Source organism: Lichenostomus cassidix, chromosome 13, assembly GCF_008360975.1.
Source record: "Lichenostomus cassidix isolate B80296 chromosome 13, HeHo_3.0, whole genome shotgun sequence".
NCBI lineage: Eukaryota > Metazoa > Chordata > Aves > Passeriformes > Meliphagidae > Lichenostomus > Lichenostomus cassidix.
The window spans coordinates 16,739,728-16,755,915 of record NC_139494.1 but is presented as its reverse complement, the minus strand read 5'-3'; the positions used below and the strand labels follow the sequence as shown (position 1 = coordinate 16,755,915).

The window sequence follows — 16,188 nt, the reverse complement described above, 5'->3', positions numbered from 1 at the left end:
AGAATAACCCACCAAAAAAATCAGCTAAACAATCCCTTTGTGCTCCAGGAGAACAGAGGTGGTCAAAATTGAACGATTTGAACCATTCTCTTGAAATCACCCTAAAAATCTCTCCCCACTAAAGCCCTCGCTGGGAGCAGCCCTGAGTGTTTGCCCAGCCCTGACATTTTCAGGATGTTCGAGTGAAGTTCCTGCCTGCTTTCCGCCCCTTTTCTCCACCCGGAAGAGAGGGGAGGTGACAGAATCCTGTGCCTGCATCCTGCCCCGTGTGCCACGTGCTGTCAGCTCTGTCACCCCTTTGTGCTCCGGGGGGGAAACTGAGGTGTGGAGAGATGGAAAAACGGGCTGGGTTGAGTAGGGTGAGGTTTTTATGAGGCCAGGTGTGAGCAGGAGGAAGGAGGGTTTGGATCTTTGGGATATTTGGGATATTCCTGCCCTGAATGGAGTTGTGTCCTGAGTTCCCCTGCTCTCAGCTGAGCAAAGCTGAGCTGCCTCCACACAGTGCTTACAAAAGTAGGACAGGCTTCATTAAAATAGATATTAATTAAAAATAATGGGATTTATAGTGGAGTTCGGGTGGTACACAGCAGACCTAAAGAAACCTGCAGCCAGCAGAAACTGCTGGGACTTCCCTGGTTTTATAGAAAGCCTTTTTTCATCAAGAGAGGACCTGACAGCATGAGGAACCAGTGAAGCAGAGAGTAATGAAGCTGAAAAGTGGGAGGGGGTGGGGAGGAACTGTTTCTTTCTAGTTCTCATTCGGTGACTGTCTCGGTTCTGGCGAGGTGAGGGGTGCAATGGGGACACGGTGACATCCTGCAGGTGACCCAGCTTGGTTCTCATTACATGGAGAATCTGAAATTGGGGTCACTCTGTGACCACTCAGGCTTGGGGGGGCCTCGAAAAATTCTTAAATCCCACCCTTCCCAAGCTGCCTGGAAAGAAAAGCAGTGATTTTTTTCTGGGAAGAACACCCAAGGTGCAATTCATAAATTGAGGATCTGTGTTATGGCTTCAGAGCTGGCATGGTTTGGGACAAGTGGCAGTGGCTGTGCTGCTCTCAGAGTGAAGGATGCTCAGAGTGAAACCAGCACTTCTGGGTGCCTAAAACCACTGCAAACCCCTGCAAAACGCAGGATTTCCTGCTCTGCCCTGGCAGGAGCTGCACTGATGCCAGCAGGCAGAGATGCCCGCGGGCTCCAGCGGGCACGGAGAGCTCCCACGCTGGCAGAGGATCCTCGGGCTGCTGGAACACAGCCAGGGACTTTGCTGCCTTTCTCGTGGGGGAATTGTTTGGCTCTTCTCGTCCCTCCTGTGCGGCACTATCTGCCCTCCCCAGTGCCTGCTGATGGGGACAGTGGCTCCCCGATAAGGCAGGGTGGGGACAGGCTGCCCGCAGCCCCCCGCGCTGGGAACAGGAGTTTTTCAGTGCAAATCGCCTCCTGACAGCTCCATCCCGCTGAGCCCCGCGGCCACAGCGAGTCACCGGCGTGGCTTTTGTGGTGTTGCTCTCCTCTCTCCTCCGGGAGGCTCTGAGAGAGGCGAATTTGGGTTATCTGATGCGCTGGGCTGCTCTCGGGGCTGCGCAACGCCGCCCAGCAGAAACGCCGCTTTGAAACGGGGATAATAAGAGGCTGATTGTTGGGTGTTGTGCAGCTGCCTCGCAGCAACGGGGCTGTTTGTGGGCACGAGTGGCCCTGTCACTCCAGTGTCCCTGTCACTCACAGCCCTCAGCCTGCACCACTCGGGTTTGCCTCGCTTGGCTCAGGTGATTCAGGCTCAGCTCTTGTTGAGTTGATTCATGAAGGAGTAGATTTAGATGGGATGTTGGGAAAAATCCTTCCCTGTGAGGGTGGGGAGACCCTGGAATAGAATTCTGGATCCCTGGAAGTGTCCAAGGGCAGGTTGGACAGGGCTTGGAGCAGCCTGGGATGGTGGAAGGTGTCCCTGGGGTGGTGGAAGGTGTCCCTGGGATGGTGGAAGGTGTCCCTGGGATGGTGGAAGGTGTCCCTGGGACGGTGGAAGGTGTCCCTGCCCATGGCAACAGAATGAGCTTTAAGGTCCCTTGCAGCCCAAACTGTTCTGTGATTCTGTGACCTAACTTGTAATTCCTGGAAATGGTGTCACAGAGAGATGTTAATCTGCTGAGTTCACTTTGAAAGAGAAAAAGGAAGGAAAAGCAAAGCGAGGGCAAGTTGGAGCTGATTGGCCACAAAAACCACCCCCAGCTGTTGGATCAAATCGTGCTCTTGTTCTCTAGAATAGCTGGAGAGTTTCCTTAAAATGCTTTAGCTTGGGAAAGAGGAGGAATAGGAAGGTTTAACAGTGTTAATCCTGGCTGAACTTTAACCTTGGTGTTGTTTCAGCTCACAGAAGCGTGGGATGCTCCATCCCCTCTGCAGCTGTATCGATGGGACAGGGCACAGGGACAGCTCGCCATGGCCCAAATATTTGGATCATGACTTCAGTGGCACAGCCCAGATCTCGGCAGAGCTGCTGCCAGCAGGAGCTGTGGGCAGAGCTGAAGGCCTTGAGCCTTCCACCCTCGAGCACGTGGCACTTGTTGCTCCTCAGAAAAACCCTTCCCCAGCACATCTCGTTATTTTTAAATGTTTTTTTCCTTCTGAGAGTCCAGTTTCCTTGGAAAAATTATTATTTTTCTCATTATTGGGGTGCTGCTGTCTGTAAATGTGGGGTTTTCCCCCTGAGTCTCAGTTTGAGCCCCCAGTGGGTCCCCAAGGGCTGTGGGGGTGGCAGTGCTGTCCCCCCATCTGTCCCCCCAGCTGCTGGCACTGCCAGCCTGGCCTGGCCTGAATCCTGAGGGAAAAGGGAGTCAGCAAGAAGAGCAAAGGCACACTCTGCTCCCACAGCACAGGGAGAAGCAGCTCCCTGCAAGAGGAGTATCTGGCTGTGCCACCCCAGGAGTGGGGCTGGAAGGGGCAGAGTGTCCCTGGCACGGAGCAGAGCCCTGGCACAGTTCCTGCTGGAGCTGCACTCTCTGCCTCCTGGCTGGAGAAAAGCACCTCAGTGCCACCTCCCCAGTGTCTGCCCTTCCCAGCCAGCTCAGAGAAACCTTCCTGACATCCCTCACCCCCTGGGCTCAGTGTTCCCAAGGCTCCTGGCCTTGTTTGCTCAGCCAAAATCCGTGAGGGATTTTTGGGGTGGCAGAGGGAGAGGAGGAGATTGTGCCCAGCAGTGCCATCTGAAAATCCATGTGGGATTTTTGGGGTGGCAGAGGCAGTGGAGGAGGCTGTGCCCAGCAGTGCCAACTGGAAATTTGTGAGGTATTTGGGAGGTGGCAGAGAAGGCTGTGCCCAGCAGGACCAGCTGGAAATCCATGTAGGATTTGGGGGTGGCAGAGGAGGAGGTTGTGCCCAGCAGAGCAGCTGGAAATCCATATGGGATTTGGGGGCGGCAGAGGCTGTGCCCAGCAGTGCCAGCTGGAAATCCATGTGGGATTTTTGGGGTGGCAGAGGGAGAGGAGGAGGCTGTGCCTAGCAGTGCCAGCTGGAAATCCATGTGGGATTTGGGGGTGGCAGAGGCTGTGCCCAGCAGAGCCAGCTGCTGTTGGCTCTCCCCAGCACTCAGATCTGCTGCCCCCCTGTGCTGCTCCTGCCCCTCTCAGGCTGACTGCTGGGTCCCAATTCAGCCCTGGGCTCTGCAGATAGGGAAAAGCTCAGCAGATCTTTACTCTCCCACCAGGGCCTTGCTCAGCTGATGATTTCCAGCCCAGTGTGACAGAGCTGCCAGCCTGCCCTGCCAGCCTCAGCCCATTCCCTGCCTCCTGGTGTCACAGCCATTCACTCCCTGCTCCCACAGCCCTCCTGCACCACGTTTGTTGCAGGAAGTTGCCAGGAAACTCAGAACTGGCTGAATGGCTTTTTTTCCCCCTCTATTTTTTTTTATTTTTTCGCTGTTGTGGCTGAATAATGACCGAGCCAGGAATGCTCACTTGGAGCTCCGTGCTCTTCCAGGGTGATCTGAAGGATGTTTGGTGCTTTCAGGTTTTAGGCTGAAGATGTTGGGTCAGCGTGGAACTTTCCCCTCCTCAAACCTTGCCTGTTTGTTTGTCTCTCTCAGCCCAGAGCCACGAGGTGTGCCTGGTTTCTGTGGGCGATTAAAACAGAGCAAAACACCCCAAAGCCTCCTGCTGTTCTGTGTTTCTGTGGTTGTTTGGGTGCAAGGTCTGAAACACCACGTGGAGCTCTGCTGCTCTCGGGTTTTGCCATCTCTGCCCCACTTTGCTGAGCTTTTCAGGCCAGAAGAGGTGTTTGTGCTTTGCCTTGGTGACACTTGTGTTTCCAGCTCTGCACAGACAGCCTTGGCTGGAGCTGAGCTCTCTGCTGGGGCTGATTTCCCTGCCTTTAGCTTGTCAAACCAAAGGATGGCATTTCTGCTTTTTCTTTGTTTTTTTTTTTTTAACCAACGGGTTCGTGGTGTTTCACAAGCCACTTCCCCTCTTGCTGAAGTGTTGCCAGAGCAGCAGAGCTGGTGCAGGCAGAGCTCTGTCCCACCCGGGGGATGTGGCACCAGGGCTGTGCTGTGCCCCTGTGTCACCAGCCGCTCTGCTTGGGGACACCAAGGCCTGAAGCCAGCATTTCAGACAAAACCCCAAACAGGCTTTATTTAGGGTGATGAGCTGAAGTGGCTCGAGGGGACTTGTTAGGCTTGGAAGTCATGGAATGATTTGGGGTAGAAAGGACATTAAAGCTCGTCCAGTGTCACCTCTGCCATGTTCAGGGACACTTTCCACTGTCCCAGGTTGCTCCAAGCCCTGTCCAACCTGCCCTTGGACACTGCCAGGGATCCAGGGGCAGCACAGCTTCTCTGGGAACAATTTCCTTCCAATATCCCATCTAATCCTCCTCTGTCAATGTAAACCCATTCCCCTTGCCCTGTCCCCCCAGTTCCTGATGAAATTCCCTCTCCAGTTTCCTTGGAGCTCCTTCAGACCCTGCAAGATGCTGTGAGATCTCCACACAGCCTTTTCTCCTCCAGGCTGACCAACTTTCCCACAGGGGAGGAGTCTCCATTCCATCTCCCACTGATTCTTTACCACCACCAGGAGCTCTGAGTCAAGCCTGGCTATCCCGTGCTTGTTTATTGACCCAGGTTGATCAGGAGGTAATTAATCATTGTGTAAGCCCTGAGAAATGTGCGAGGGAGCAGCTGAACCCACACAGGCTGGGGTGGGGCTGCTGTCATCCCCCCCAAATACAGCATCACTGAGAGCTCCAGGCTTTGCTCCTGGGGCTCTAATTCAGTGAAATCTCAACCATCAGCTCTCCTGGCAGGGATGGGAAGAAGATCTCACCCCAAAATACGGTGGCACTGTAAGGGATCATCCCTCAGCTTGGGAAGGTGTGGGTGCAAAGGAGCAGAGCTGGAGCAGCTGGGGTGCTCTCACTTCTCCTTTCTGTGCCAGCCAGAGTTCAGGCAGGGCTTTCCTCTGCCTCACCTAGAAACTGGCCGTGCTGAACCATCCAGCCTTCCGCTAATGTGCTCTTGCAGGGCTTAAAATAGCTGCTGTGTTTGTCACCAGCTGGCTTGCACAATAGCTGCGGGGTGAGTCACAGGCAAAGGCCAAACAGCCACTGCTGTCACCTGAACAGGCACCTCTCACCCCCACATCCACCAACCCAGCAGTGCTTTCCCTCTCTCTGCCCCCTAGCAGCAATCCTGCCCATCTCTGATTTCCTGCCATTCCTGGAAATTGGATTCTCTCAAATTCCCAATTACCTGGTGGTTGGCAATAGCAATTCAGCACTCGCTCTGCTCCAGAGCTCTCCAGGAAGATCCTGTGGGTTGTTTCCCTCCTGCCTCCTGGCATGGCTCTCTGGATTACTGAGTAACTTTTATGTGACATTTGTGGAATGCACGTTCCAGCCCTGCTCCTGCACAGACCTGTCACCGTTGACTTGCCCAGGGGCTGCTGGTGGCCACGAGGGGTTTTTTTGGGGTTTAAATGGCTGTAATGAATCCCCCTGGAGCTCAGCAGCACCTCCATGCTGTCTGCTCTGATTTTATTTTATTTTTGGTGCTCATTAGCACCCCAAGGACAAATTATCTGTGGGGTTGAAATGTCCAGCAGTGGAGGAGCTAAAAGATGGAGCTGGATGGTCTTTAGGCTGACCAGCCAGAGCAGACTGGCATGAAACAGTTCCTAGGGATCTCCCAGGCTGGTGTCAGGGCTGGGGGTGAGATGGAGACACAGGGAAGGTGGAGAAATGGGCAGGAGATCCTTGGATTTCCAGAACTTTGGGAAATGACGAATGGGACTGGCTGAGCTCAGTTGAAGATGCACTGTGCATCTCCCTCTGGCTGGTGGAGGAGCAGGACAGCAGGAATTTGGGCTCAGAGGGGCAGGGACACCTCGGGGAGGGATGAGATGTCACCCTGTGCCAGTGCTGGTCCTCCAAAGGCTGCCATGTGGGGCAAACAGAGTCTGCTCTACACTGCAGGGAGATCATTTCCCAAAATCTCCTGCTCACCTCATGATCTCAGATCTCCTCCCTGCCTCAGCTTCTTCTGCCATCCTGAGGCTCAGTTTGGTCCCCTCTGGGAGGTGGCAGCAGTGACATTTTCGGGGCTCATGCCCACACCATCCCTGTGCCACACTGCCCAGGTGGGCTCAATGACCCCAAAATGTTGCATCAGGAGCTGCTGATGTCCTGAGCTGATCTCTCCTTGGAGATGCTGCTCTCACTCCTGCTGGCAGTGTGACCTCCCTGTGCCAGCTGGGGGGACAAGGGACATGGGGTGGTGAGGTGCTGCTGCCCCTCTGCAGCTCACAGGGTCCCTCTGGAGCTCAGGGATGAGGAGATGGGGAAGGAGGGGAGAACACTTGCTCAGGACAGCTCAGTGGGGTGGAGAAATGCAGAGGTGGCTGTTCTGGACACCTTTTGAGGCTGAGCAGGGACTGTCACTGGGGTCACTGGGGTCACTGGTGTCACTGGTGTCACTGGGGTCACTGGGGTCACTAGGCTATGGTCACTCTCCCACCCCAATCTGCAGCCTGCTTTGCACACCCTGAGCCCAGCCCAGCTCCCTGCTCTGCTCCTGGGCTTCTCCAGGTGCCTGCAGGGCCCCAGCATCCTGCAGGGCCCCCGGTGGGAAGCAAACCTCCAAGGGAAGCCCCACCTCTTGTCACAATATTGACTTCCCCTCCCTGCAGCTCTGCCGGCAGGGTAAGAGCAGAGCAAACACCGTGGGGCACCTTGCTGGGAAGGGCTGTGCTTTTCCCTGGGCTCCTTCCACATCTCCCCCTGCCCTGCTCTCTCTGTGAGAGCATCTGGTGGCAGCTTGGTAAAAACACAACCACCCTGAGCTAAAGAAACCCCGAATTTCTCCTGAAATTTGTCCCCTGTGGTAAGGACATGGCTGGCCCTGCCAGCTCCTGGAGTGCAGCAAGACTCCAAAACCCAGCAGAGACTTGGATCCCTCATTTTCCTCCCTTTTTTGTATGGTTTTCCCAATATTCCTTCCTCCCTGCCCAGCCTGTCCCTCGGTTATAGTGTCCCTCAAGCTGTTCAGAGGGGTTTGTGGTGTTTACAGCAGGAATTAATCCTCCTGTAAGCTCCCCAAAAGGTTTTCCAAACACGGAGCTGTGAAGTGGAGAGCGGCAGGAAAGGTCACAAGCAGAGCTTGGCTGGCTCCTCCAGGGATTCCATCCTCAGTGGGATTGTTTCCCTGGGGTGGGGTGATGGAAGGAAAATGAGGGAAGAGCTGGAGTTGTGTCAGTGGGGAGTGCTGGGTGAGCTGGAGGGATTTCTGTGCCTGGATCTGCTGACTCAAAGAGCTGCTGGGATGCTCCTGAGTCAGCAGCTCCTGTCTCACCCCTCTGCCACGTGTGACACATCTCCTGGTGCAGCCAGCCTGGGGATTTTACAGAATCACAGAATCCTTGAGGCTGGAAAAGACTTTCAATGTCACTGAGTCCCGCCTGGGCTTGATCCCCACCTTGTCCCCAGCCCAGAGCACTCAGTGCCACCTCCAGGGATGAGCACTCCAAACCTCCCTGGGCAGCTCCTGCCAAGGCCTGAGCACCCTTTCCATGGGGAAATTCCTGCTGCTGGCCAAGCTGAGCCTCCCCTGGCCCAGCCTGAGGCTGTTCCCTCTCCTCCTCTCCCTGTTCCCTGGAGCACAGCCTGACCCCCTGGCTCCACTCTCAGATTATCTGCATGCTCAGGATTTCCAGGAATTCACCTATGATATCATCAGAGAGCTGCTATACTTTGAGGTTTCCTCAATTCCTTTTTTTCCCCCATGCTACAAACAACAGGCTACACCTCCTTCCCTAAAAGTCTGTGTCTCCCCACGCTGGGAAGTGGTGTGGGCTCTGGAGCCTGGAGGGAGGGAGGAAGGAGGATCCAGCAGCTCTGCAAAGCTGTGGGCAGCTTTAGGAAGCAGAAATGCACCTGCAAGTTTCCCTTGTGGTGTTATTAGTTAAATAACTAATCAAATAACAGGGGCAGGAATTGGAGCAGCAGGATTTTTGTGCTCCCCTGGACTCACCCTGGTTTTGCCTTGCAGGCCAAGAACAAGGAAACAGGAGCCTTGGCTGCTGCCAAAGTCATCGAGACCAAGAGTGAGGATGAGCTGGAGGATTACATGGTGGAGATCGAGATCCTGGCCACGTGTGACCATCCCCACATCGTCAGGCTGCTGGGAGCCTTCTACTGGGAGGGCAAGCTGTGGGTAAGGGCTGTCACCTCGTGTGACAGTGACACTGCTCACCCTGCTCAGGGGAAGTGGCTAAATTCTGGTGAAGCAAAGCCTCTGGAGCTGCTTGAACATCAGAAATGACTCAGTCAGGCTGTGCTCTGCTCTCTGGGTGATCTCTGGACTTTCCCTGCTGCCTGTGATGAGCAAACTCTCTTCTGTCTCGAGCTGCTTGTAAAAACCCAAGGGATCTTCACAGGGTTGTGTTTTCACCATTTAGGGCTTGTAAAGGCAAAAAATGCATCACCAAGAAGTTCTCCTCTCTCTTAAAGCTCCTCTTTTCAAACATCAGCTGGCAGGGTGACTCTTCCAAGCAATTTTCTGATGTGTGGCTCAGCATCTGTAATGCAGAGGAACCCGACAGCCAGAGCTGCATTTCCCATGGCTGTGGAGCTGCAGGGACATAAAACTGAGTGGGTTGGTGCAGGGGCTGGACCAGCAGGTTCCTGCAGCTCTCTCCCCAAGCCTGGCAGGTATTTATATGTTTTTTTTATTTCCCCTGCCTGCTGTTTTCTCTGTTTCCTGGCAGCAGAGGAAGCTGAGCGTGGAAAGGCACCTTGCTGTGCTCTGCCATGGAAGGGTGCAGGGGGTGGAGAGGGAATGAAGCCCTGGATGCTCACATCACTCTGTGCCTGGGTCAGGATGGTGGAAATGAGGTGAACAGGAGGATTTCCAATCCCATCTCAGCCAGTTCATGTGCTCCTCCTTTACCTGCAGGCAGCTGGGAGATTGGTAAAGGGAACATTCAGCAGCTCTGGTGCTTCTTCCTTCCTGTTTTTAATGTCTCAGATACCTTGGTGGCTCCCCTGAGTAAATCTAACAGAGTTACAGAAGAGATCTCAGCTTTTGGGAGTGGAATTTGTGTGAGCTGAGCTGTCAGAGCTGAGCTGGGATCACACACTCCTGTCTGGTTCATTCCTCCGTTGAGAAATGCAGGAGAGGGATGATTTATGGAGCTGATTCAGCTGATTTGGCAATGTCAGCACTTGCCTTCTTATTGAAAAACCCATGGATAAAGCCCTGATTTCCAGCTTGGAGGGCTGGAGAGTTCCTGCTGTGTTTTCTGGTCTCAAGGGAGCTGAGCTGTCCACTTGGTGTTTTGGGTGGATTCTGAGCCCTGGGTATGCTGAAGAGCAAAGTAAATCTGTACCCTGCTGAGGATGGGAAGGGCAAACATCCCTGCTGGGAAAGAAACTCAGGATTTGGATGGATTGCAGTGGCAGCAGGACTAATCTGTGAAAAAGGCAAAAGTAAAGAGGCAAAAATAAAGAGGCAAACACACCCTGGGCTGGGGGGAGATGAGGCTGCTTTATCTCCCACCCTGTTCTCTTGGTTTCACCTCCTGCTCTGCACCTTCCCCGAGGTCAAAAAGATATTTGAGAGGATATTTTATACTCCTCTCAAATATCATCCCCCTCCCCTTTCCCCTCCCACCTCCTCCCTGCCGTAGGAAGCTTTGCCTTCCTTCCTTCCTTCCTTCCTTCCTGGAGGGAAAATGCACTGCAGAGCTCCTCAGCTCTGCCTTTGTCATGTCCAGCGATGCTGACCTGCTAAAATTAACTCTGCAACAAGAGCCTCCTGTCTGGGGCTCTCCCACGAGGAGCTGGGATTCTCTCAAATTCACTTTACAGCCCCAGCCATTGTTCTGGCAGCAGGATCCTTCTCTTTCTCCCATTATTGCAGCAGAATTAGCATCTCGTTGCTCAGGCTGCTTTTATTAATGCTCCACTGTTCTCCTGGCTTGCAGGGGAGTCAATAAACCAGGCTGGTTTGCTTCTGCAAGGTTTTTAGTCCCCACCAGCTTCTCCCTAAAGTCAAAAGCTTCCTCTTCTCGGTGACCAGTGCTGCTGGGGAGGATTTGCATCCAAATCCAAACACCAGCTTTTGTTGTCCTGCCCTCATCCCACCCCCAGCTCTGTCTGTGCAGCTTTGAAGCAGCATTTTCCTGGATCATTTGCATGGTGGGTGCCTGGATTTCTCTGTGCTCTTGGCTCTGAGAGGCTGTAATTTCTGGGGGTTCCTGTCTGGTCAGCAATCCACTGTGGTTTCCTTGCCCTCCCAGCGCAGCATGGAAAGAGAATATTCCCAGGGAAGAGGCCCAGATGTGCCCAACCTCCTGGATGGCTCTTGAATAATTTACAGCTCAGAGCCACCAGCAGGCTCAGCCCGAGCTGGGCTCTTCCTGAATCAGTCTGGCTGTTCTTTCCTGGATTTAACAAGGAAAATGTGTGAGGAAACCTGGTGGTGGCTGCTGAGGCCTCCCTGTCCCCCTGAGCTGTGTCAGATCCCCTGGCTGGCTCTGGCTTTGTGCTCCAGCGGCCGAGAGGAAAAATGAAATATTTGTGGAGCAAAAAAACCCTTTCCATGCGAGGGGAAGTGGCTCATCCTGCAGCAGCTGCTCTGAAATCCACAGCGCTGGAAGAAGAGCATAAACCAGCAAATTCCTCTGGGTTTTATACCTGATTGGCATCCAGCTGAGGGAGGAGAACCCCAGGGATGGAGAGATGGAGCAGAGCCCTCTGTGAGCAGCAGGAAAAGGCTGGGAGGACCCCAGGGAATCCCCAGGAATAAAACTGATGGGAGAACAACATCCAGCATGAACTTTGTCGGCATTAAACCCTCTGCAGAGAGGCTGTGCCCTGCCAGCAGCTCCTAGCTCATTGCATCCCCTCCATCTCCTTTTCTCTGCTCGTGGCAGAGGACAGAGTCTTGTGCTGGTTGCAAACAGCCCAGGGAAGCTGCAAAACTGCCCTGCTGGGAGCTTGCAGGATTTTATTTTATTTTTATTACAAGCCCCGTGGCATTTCGTGTTCTTTTGCATAAATCCAGGCTGCTGGAAATGGGGGCACTGAATGAAAGCTGAGAATCTCATGGTTTTTTTTTTTAAAAAAAAAGAGTTTGGTTTGAGTCCTTGTGGCTGGGACACATCTGAAAGTCTCTTTTCCTGGAGTGTCATGCAGGATTTGGAAACTCAGAAGCAAATCCCCCTCACCCAGTATAGCACAGCTTTAAAAATGGACTTTTCAAAGCTGTTTGTGACTGAGGAATGGGACTGGAATGGGATCTGCTTGCTTTGAACAGAATTTCCACTGATAATTGTTACAACGTGGGAAAGAAAAACAACAGCTCTTGTGTTTTGGTGTCCCTCTCGAGGGCTGCATGTTTGGGGTTTCTTTTTCCCCTTCCAAAACAACAACAACAAAAAAAAAAAAAAGCCTGAGGCCTCAGAGGAAGGGAGGAACTTTTGATCTGCTGCTGCTGCTGAATACCTCTGCTGTTCCCAGTGTCTCCTCCCGCGGACAGAGCAGCGATAAGGAGAGCAGGGAGGAGAGTTTAGTTTGGTGTGAAGAACTTGAACTTTCCTGCAGGAAACCTCTGGGCTGTGCCCAGACATCCCAACAGGATGGCAGCAGGGCAGGAAAACCCAGGAGATGCTCGAGCACCGAGTCTGCTGGGCTCTCTAGAAATTAATTAAAATATAATTTGGTCCCAGGGGTTGAATTGCAGGACTCTGCCCATGGTGGGACAACTTTTCCAGCGAGGAATTCTCTCCCCCTCCCTCCTTTTCTCCTTTTCAGGGTTTTGGATTAAACAGCCATTTCCTGGAGATGAAAGCAGGGATGGCTGCACCGGGCAGGTAACCCTGCCTGGCTGGGCCATCTGGGGAATGGTTGATTTAATCAGCTTAGGGTTTTTTTCTCCTCAGCACTGTGTGGGTACAGAGCTCCTGCAGCTGGCACAGATTCCAGCTCCGTGCTGCTCTTTGTACTCCCTCAAAAAAAAAACCCTTTGCATTTGCTGTGGGCAAGCCCTGACCTGTTCAGCCAGGGCCTTTTGGGATCTCTCCCCCTTTGATATGGATGTTGACTGGAGATTTGGGCATTCTTGAAAATCCTGTAGCATAAAGGAGTGTTCATTATCCCCTGCACTCCACTGCTGGGCTATGGAAAGCATCTGCAGCTTTTCATTCTGTGAGCTTGGAAATACCTTTTCTTTCAAACAAACAGCACAGGGAGCTGATAGCAGGATCGGGTTGCCCACAGTTTTCCTTAGCAGAGGGAGGCTATCCCAACTTGCAGGGATGTCTTGCAGGGTGAGCAGCCTGAGCCTGGCTGGCTGCCCGTGGGGATCTGTTTGTGTGAGCTCTGGAGCAGAGCAAGCTCCCAGCCCTCTGTCCCTGAGGAATCCCAGGGCTCTTTGTGTCCCTTTAAAACTCCACTTGGCAGTAGAGCTGCAGTACAAACTGGCCCTTCCTCCTTGGCCTCCTGCTCCTGCAGCTTTGTACCAAACTTCCCCCAGAAGTTCTTGAACTTTGCTGTTTGCAGCTCGCGGGAGTCCAACGCGAAGAGGGAAAACCCAGGAAAACCAAGTGATCCCAAACCTTGTTAAACAGCTCACCAAACCTTGTTAAACATCCTAGAGGAGCATCAACCCTTCCTCTTCCTCCTTGCCCCAGCTGCAGGAACAGAAATCCCAATCTCTCCCAGATCTGGCTGTGCTCTGGGACACGCAGGGCTCTGGGCTGAGCTCCGGAATTTTGGGAGCTGCTGCAGGATGAGCCCTGCTGGGAAAACCAGCGTGGGGGTGGGGTTGGCTGGACCGGTTTCTAAATTCCTACCAGTCCAGAATTCGGGCAGAAGTGCAAAACACCCCCAGGAAGTGCAGCAGGGTGGGTGGGAGAGCAGCAGGTGTGGGCAGATAGCAGGATGGGGCATTGCTTGGCGCTGGGAATGAGGCAGGGAGAGCACAGAGTCCTCTCCCTGTCCTGAGGGGCAGCTCCTCATCTTGGCCAGGGCTGGAGAGTGGAAAAAGTGATGGAGCCAAGTGGTTGTTTGACCCTTGCCTGGGTTCCCAGGGTCAGCAGTTTGCTGTTTAGAGTAGCATCAGTGATGGAGTGGGTCTGACGCTGGGGCTGTCTTTGCCAGCTGGGAGGCTGTGGGTCAGATATTTGGGTGGAATTATCCTCCCTCCTCTCCCTGCCACCCTGCCTGTGGAGCAGGGAGGCTTCTCTCTGCCTGGCCATTCCCAAAGAGCTGGAGGTCTAAGCCTTCTGCTGGAAATCTGGGCAAACTCCCTCCACGCTGTGGACATGAGCTTTAGCATTTCAGACTTTTGGTAAGTCAATCCTATTCTGAGCAAAACTGGGGGTTTTCCCTTAAAACACATGGAAACCCAACGATTTTTAGCAACCACCAGCAAATGATTTATGTATCAGGCAAATCACCAGAGCCCAGCTGAGTCCAGCAGTGCTCCTGCAGGTACCAACACAACCCAGAGCAGAACAGAAACCTTTGTCTGCCACCCTTTGCACAGGATAACGTTGCATGAAGAGCTTATTGAAGCCGGAACAATTCCTTGTGATTGCCCAGCCTTGTCATCTGAACACCCTGCAATGCTTTAGAAAAGACCAGGTGTCATTATCCTGGCTCTGAGAGTGGAGGAACAGACAGGGATTTGCCTAAAGTTTGCCCAGGGGGCAAAATGGCACTTGGGAATAAGTTTTGTGTGCTGAATCCCAGTGCAGGGTTACAACACGAGGCCAGAGTTTCATGGAAAGAAAAGCAGAGCAGACAAGAAGCCTCGTAGGCAAATCAGTTTTCAAAGCACTGGAAAACTTTGTTTAGGACTGAATTGCAATGAGCCACGTTCCCACTTGGCTGGATCTCCAAGGGAATGCTAAGGAGCAATGTTTTGCATAGAAAGGAATATTTATGAACTCCCCCTGGATAGGAGACAGTGCCTTGAAACCCAGCTCCAGCCTAGGCCCTGCAACGAGGGATAGCTTGCAGGTTTAAACTTTATTTTATTTCAGATCATAGCCTGAAAGTTGTCATTTGGAGGGAGGGAGGGATGTCCCTGTGCAGACCTCGTGGCCTGGAGTGATCCATGGACTTCAAAGGCCTTGATGGAACAGTTAACCAGCAACACTCAGCTGGGAATCTGGGGATGGTTAGTTCAAACTGTTGTTTCTAGGGAGATGCCTAGTGGAAAACCTGTCAAGCCCTTTGCCAGCCCTTCCCTGAGTTGTCCTCGTGGCCAGGCTGTGCTGGAACTGCTGACTCCATAAAAGACCTCAGGAAACTTGTCCTGGGTCAAACTCCAGCTCTCACCCTGAGCTTTGCCCTCCTGAAATGCATCATCTGTGTTAGATGCTGACACAGACTTGGGGCACTCGAGGCTGGGGAATCTTCCCACTGGAGAAGCAACTCGTTCCTTTTTTTTGGCTATTTATATTTGAAACGATTCTTTGAGTTTTGCTTCCCATCCCGTAACAAAGTGAACTCAGTGGCCTCCAAATGCTGATAACTGGGTGAGAGAAGGGATCCCACTCCCAGCCCTCCCAGCAGCAAAAGATGCCTTTTTTGCAACATCAAAACCAATTTGGTTGAACTCAAAGTTTGTTCTGCCAAACTTGCAGAAGGGATGGGAATATTTCTGCCAACTGTGGGGGGCAGGCTGAGGAAATATTTTGTTATCTTGGAGTGATTTGAATGTGAAGGACTTATCCCCAGTTTCCTTAGGGAGCTCTGCACTTTGCCAGGAGTGTTGACTTTGCTCTCCATGAAGTTTTCCAGCTCTGAAACTCCCCAAACCTTGTGCTCCTCGTCTCCTCTCCCTCATCTTCTTCCCCCCACCCCTTGTGGCAACAGCCTTTTTTTCATTTTTCATTTCAAATATTTTCCCTCTGTAGGCCATTTTGTCCAGAAAAGGGGGCAGAAAAGGTTTATTATATTTAAAGTCTCTGAATGCTGTCGTTGTCCGGGAGGGAAAGTTGGCAAGCTTGGAGTCCTCTCTTACAGAGAGCGAATTATTTCACTTCCACCTACAGCATACTTGCCATGTCAGGCCAGCTTTTGACATTTGTGCTGCTCTGGGGCAGCCAAGAGAGTTCTGGTGGCTTCTGCATTGTTCTGTGCCCTCTGCAGTGGGTGCTGAAGGCCAGCTGCAGCCGGAGCTGGTGGCTTTTGTGGCTACTGGTGGCTCTTGTCCCCTTTAGTCTGGGTGGTGCTCTGGCCTCGTGGGGCTCTGGGAATGAGCTTGGGGAGGATTTTGAGCCTTGCCACAGAGCAAGGAGCAGCTCAGCCTTGCTCTGCATGAGCCCATCTGGGTTTTGAGCAGTGCCAGCAGGATCTGCTCCCTGTTTTCTCCTAGTCCTTTGGCACTCTGTTCTCCCAGCTCCTTGGCATGAGGAAGGCGCCGGGTGAAGTGGGTGTAGGAATGTGATCACCTCCTCCCTCTGCTCCCTACTGTAAACTCAATCCTTGGACTTCAGTCGGAGCGGGGAAGCTCAAACTGAGAGGAGATAACGGGGAGGTTCTGACAGAACTGCTGCAGCAGAGCTCCTGATGGCGAAGGAGAGAGGAGATCTCACCTAATGGTGTTGGAAAGCTGAGGTGGTGCTCCCCAAAATCAGTCCCTGTGGTGCTGCACACCTCTGTGCTGGGAGGGGAGAGGGAGCTGCTCCTG

General features: G+C 53.0%; 1 protein-coding gene across 2 annotated transcripts in view; it reads left to right on the top strand.

Moving 5' to 3' along the window:
• The window catches only part of STK10 (serine/threonine kinase 10), a 41,932-nt gene that overhangs the window by 3,640 nt on the left and 22,104 nt on the right, over window positions 1-16,188 (top strand). For both annotated transcript variants that reach the window (XM_085074013.1, XM_085074012.1), the window contains exon 2: window positions 8,533-8,697. In XM_085074013.1, the coding sequence (XP_084930139.1) occupies window positions 8,533-8,697 (165 nt within the window). The remainder of the gene's footprint in view (window positions 1-8,532; window positions 8,698-16,188) is intronic.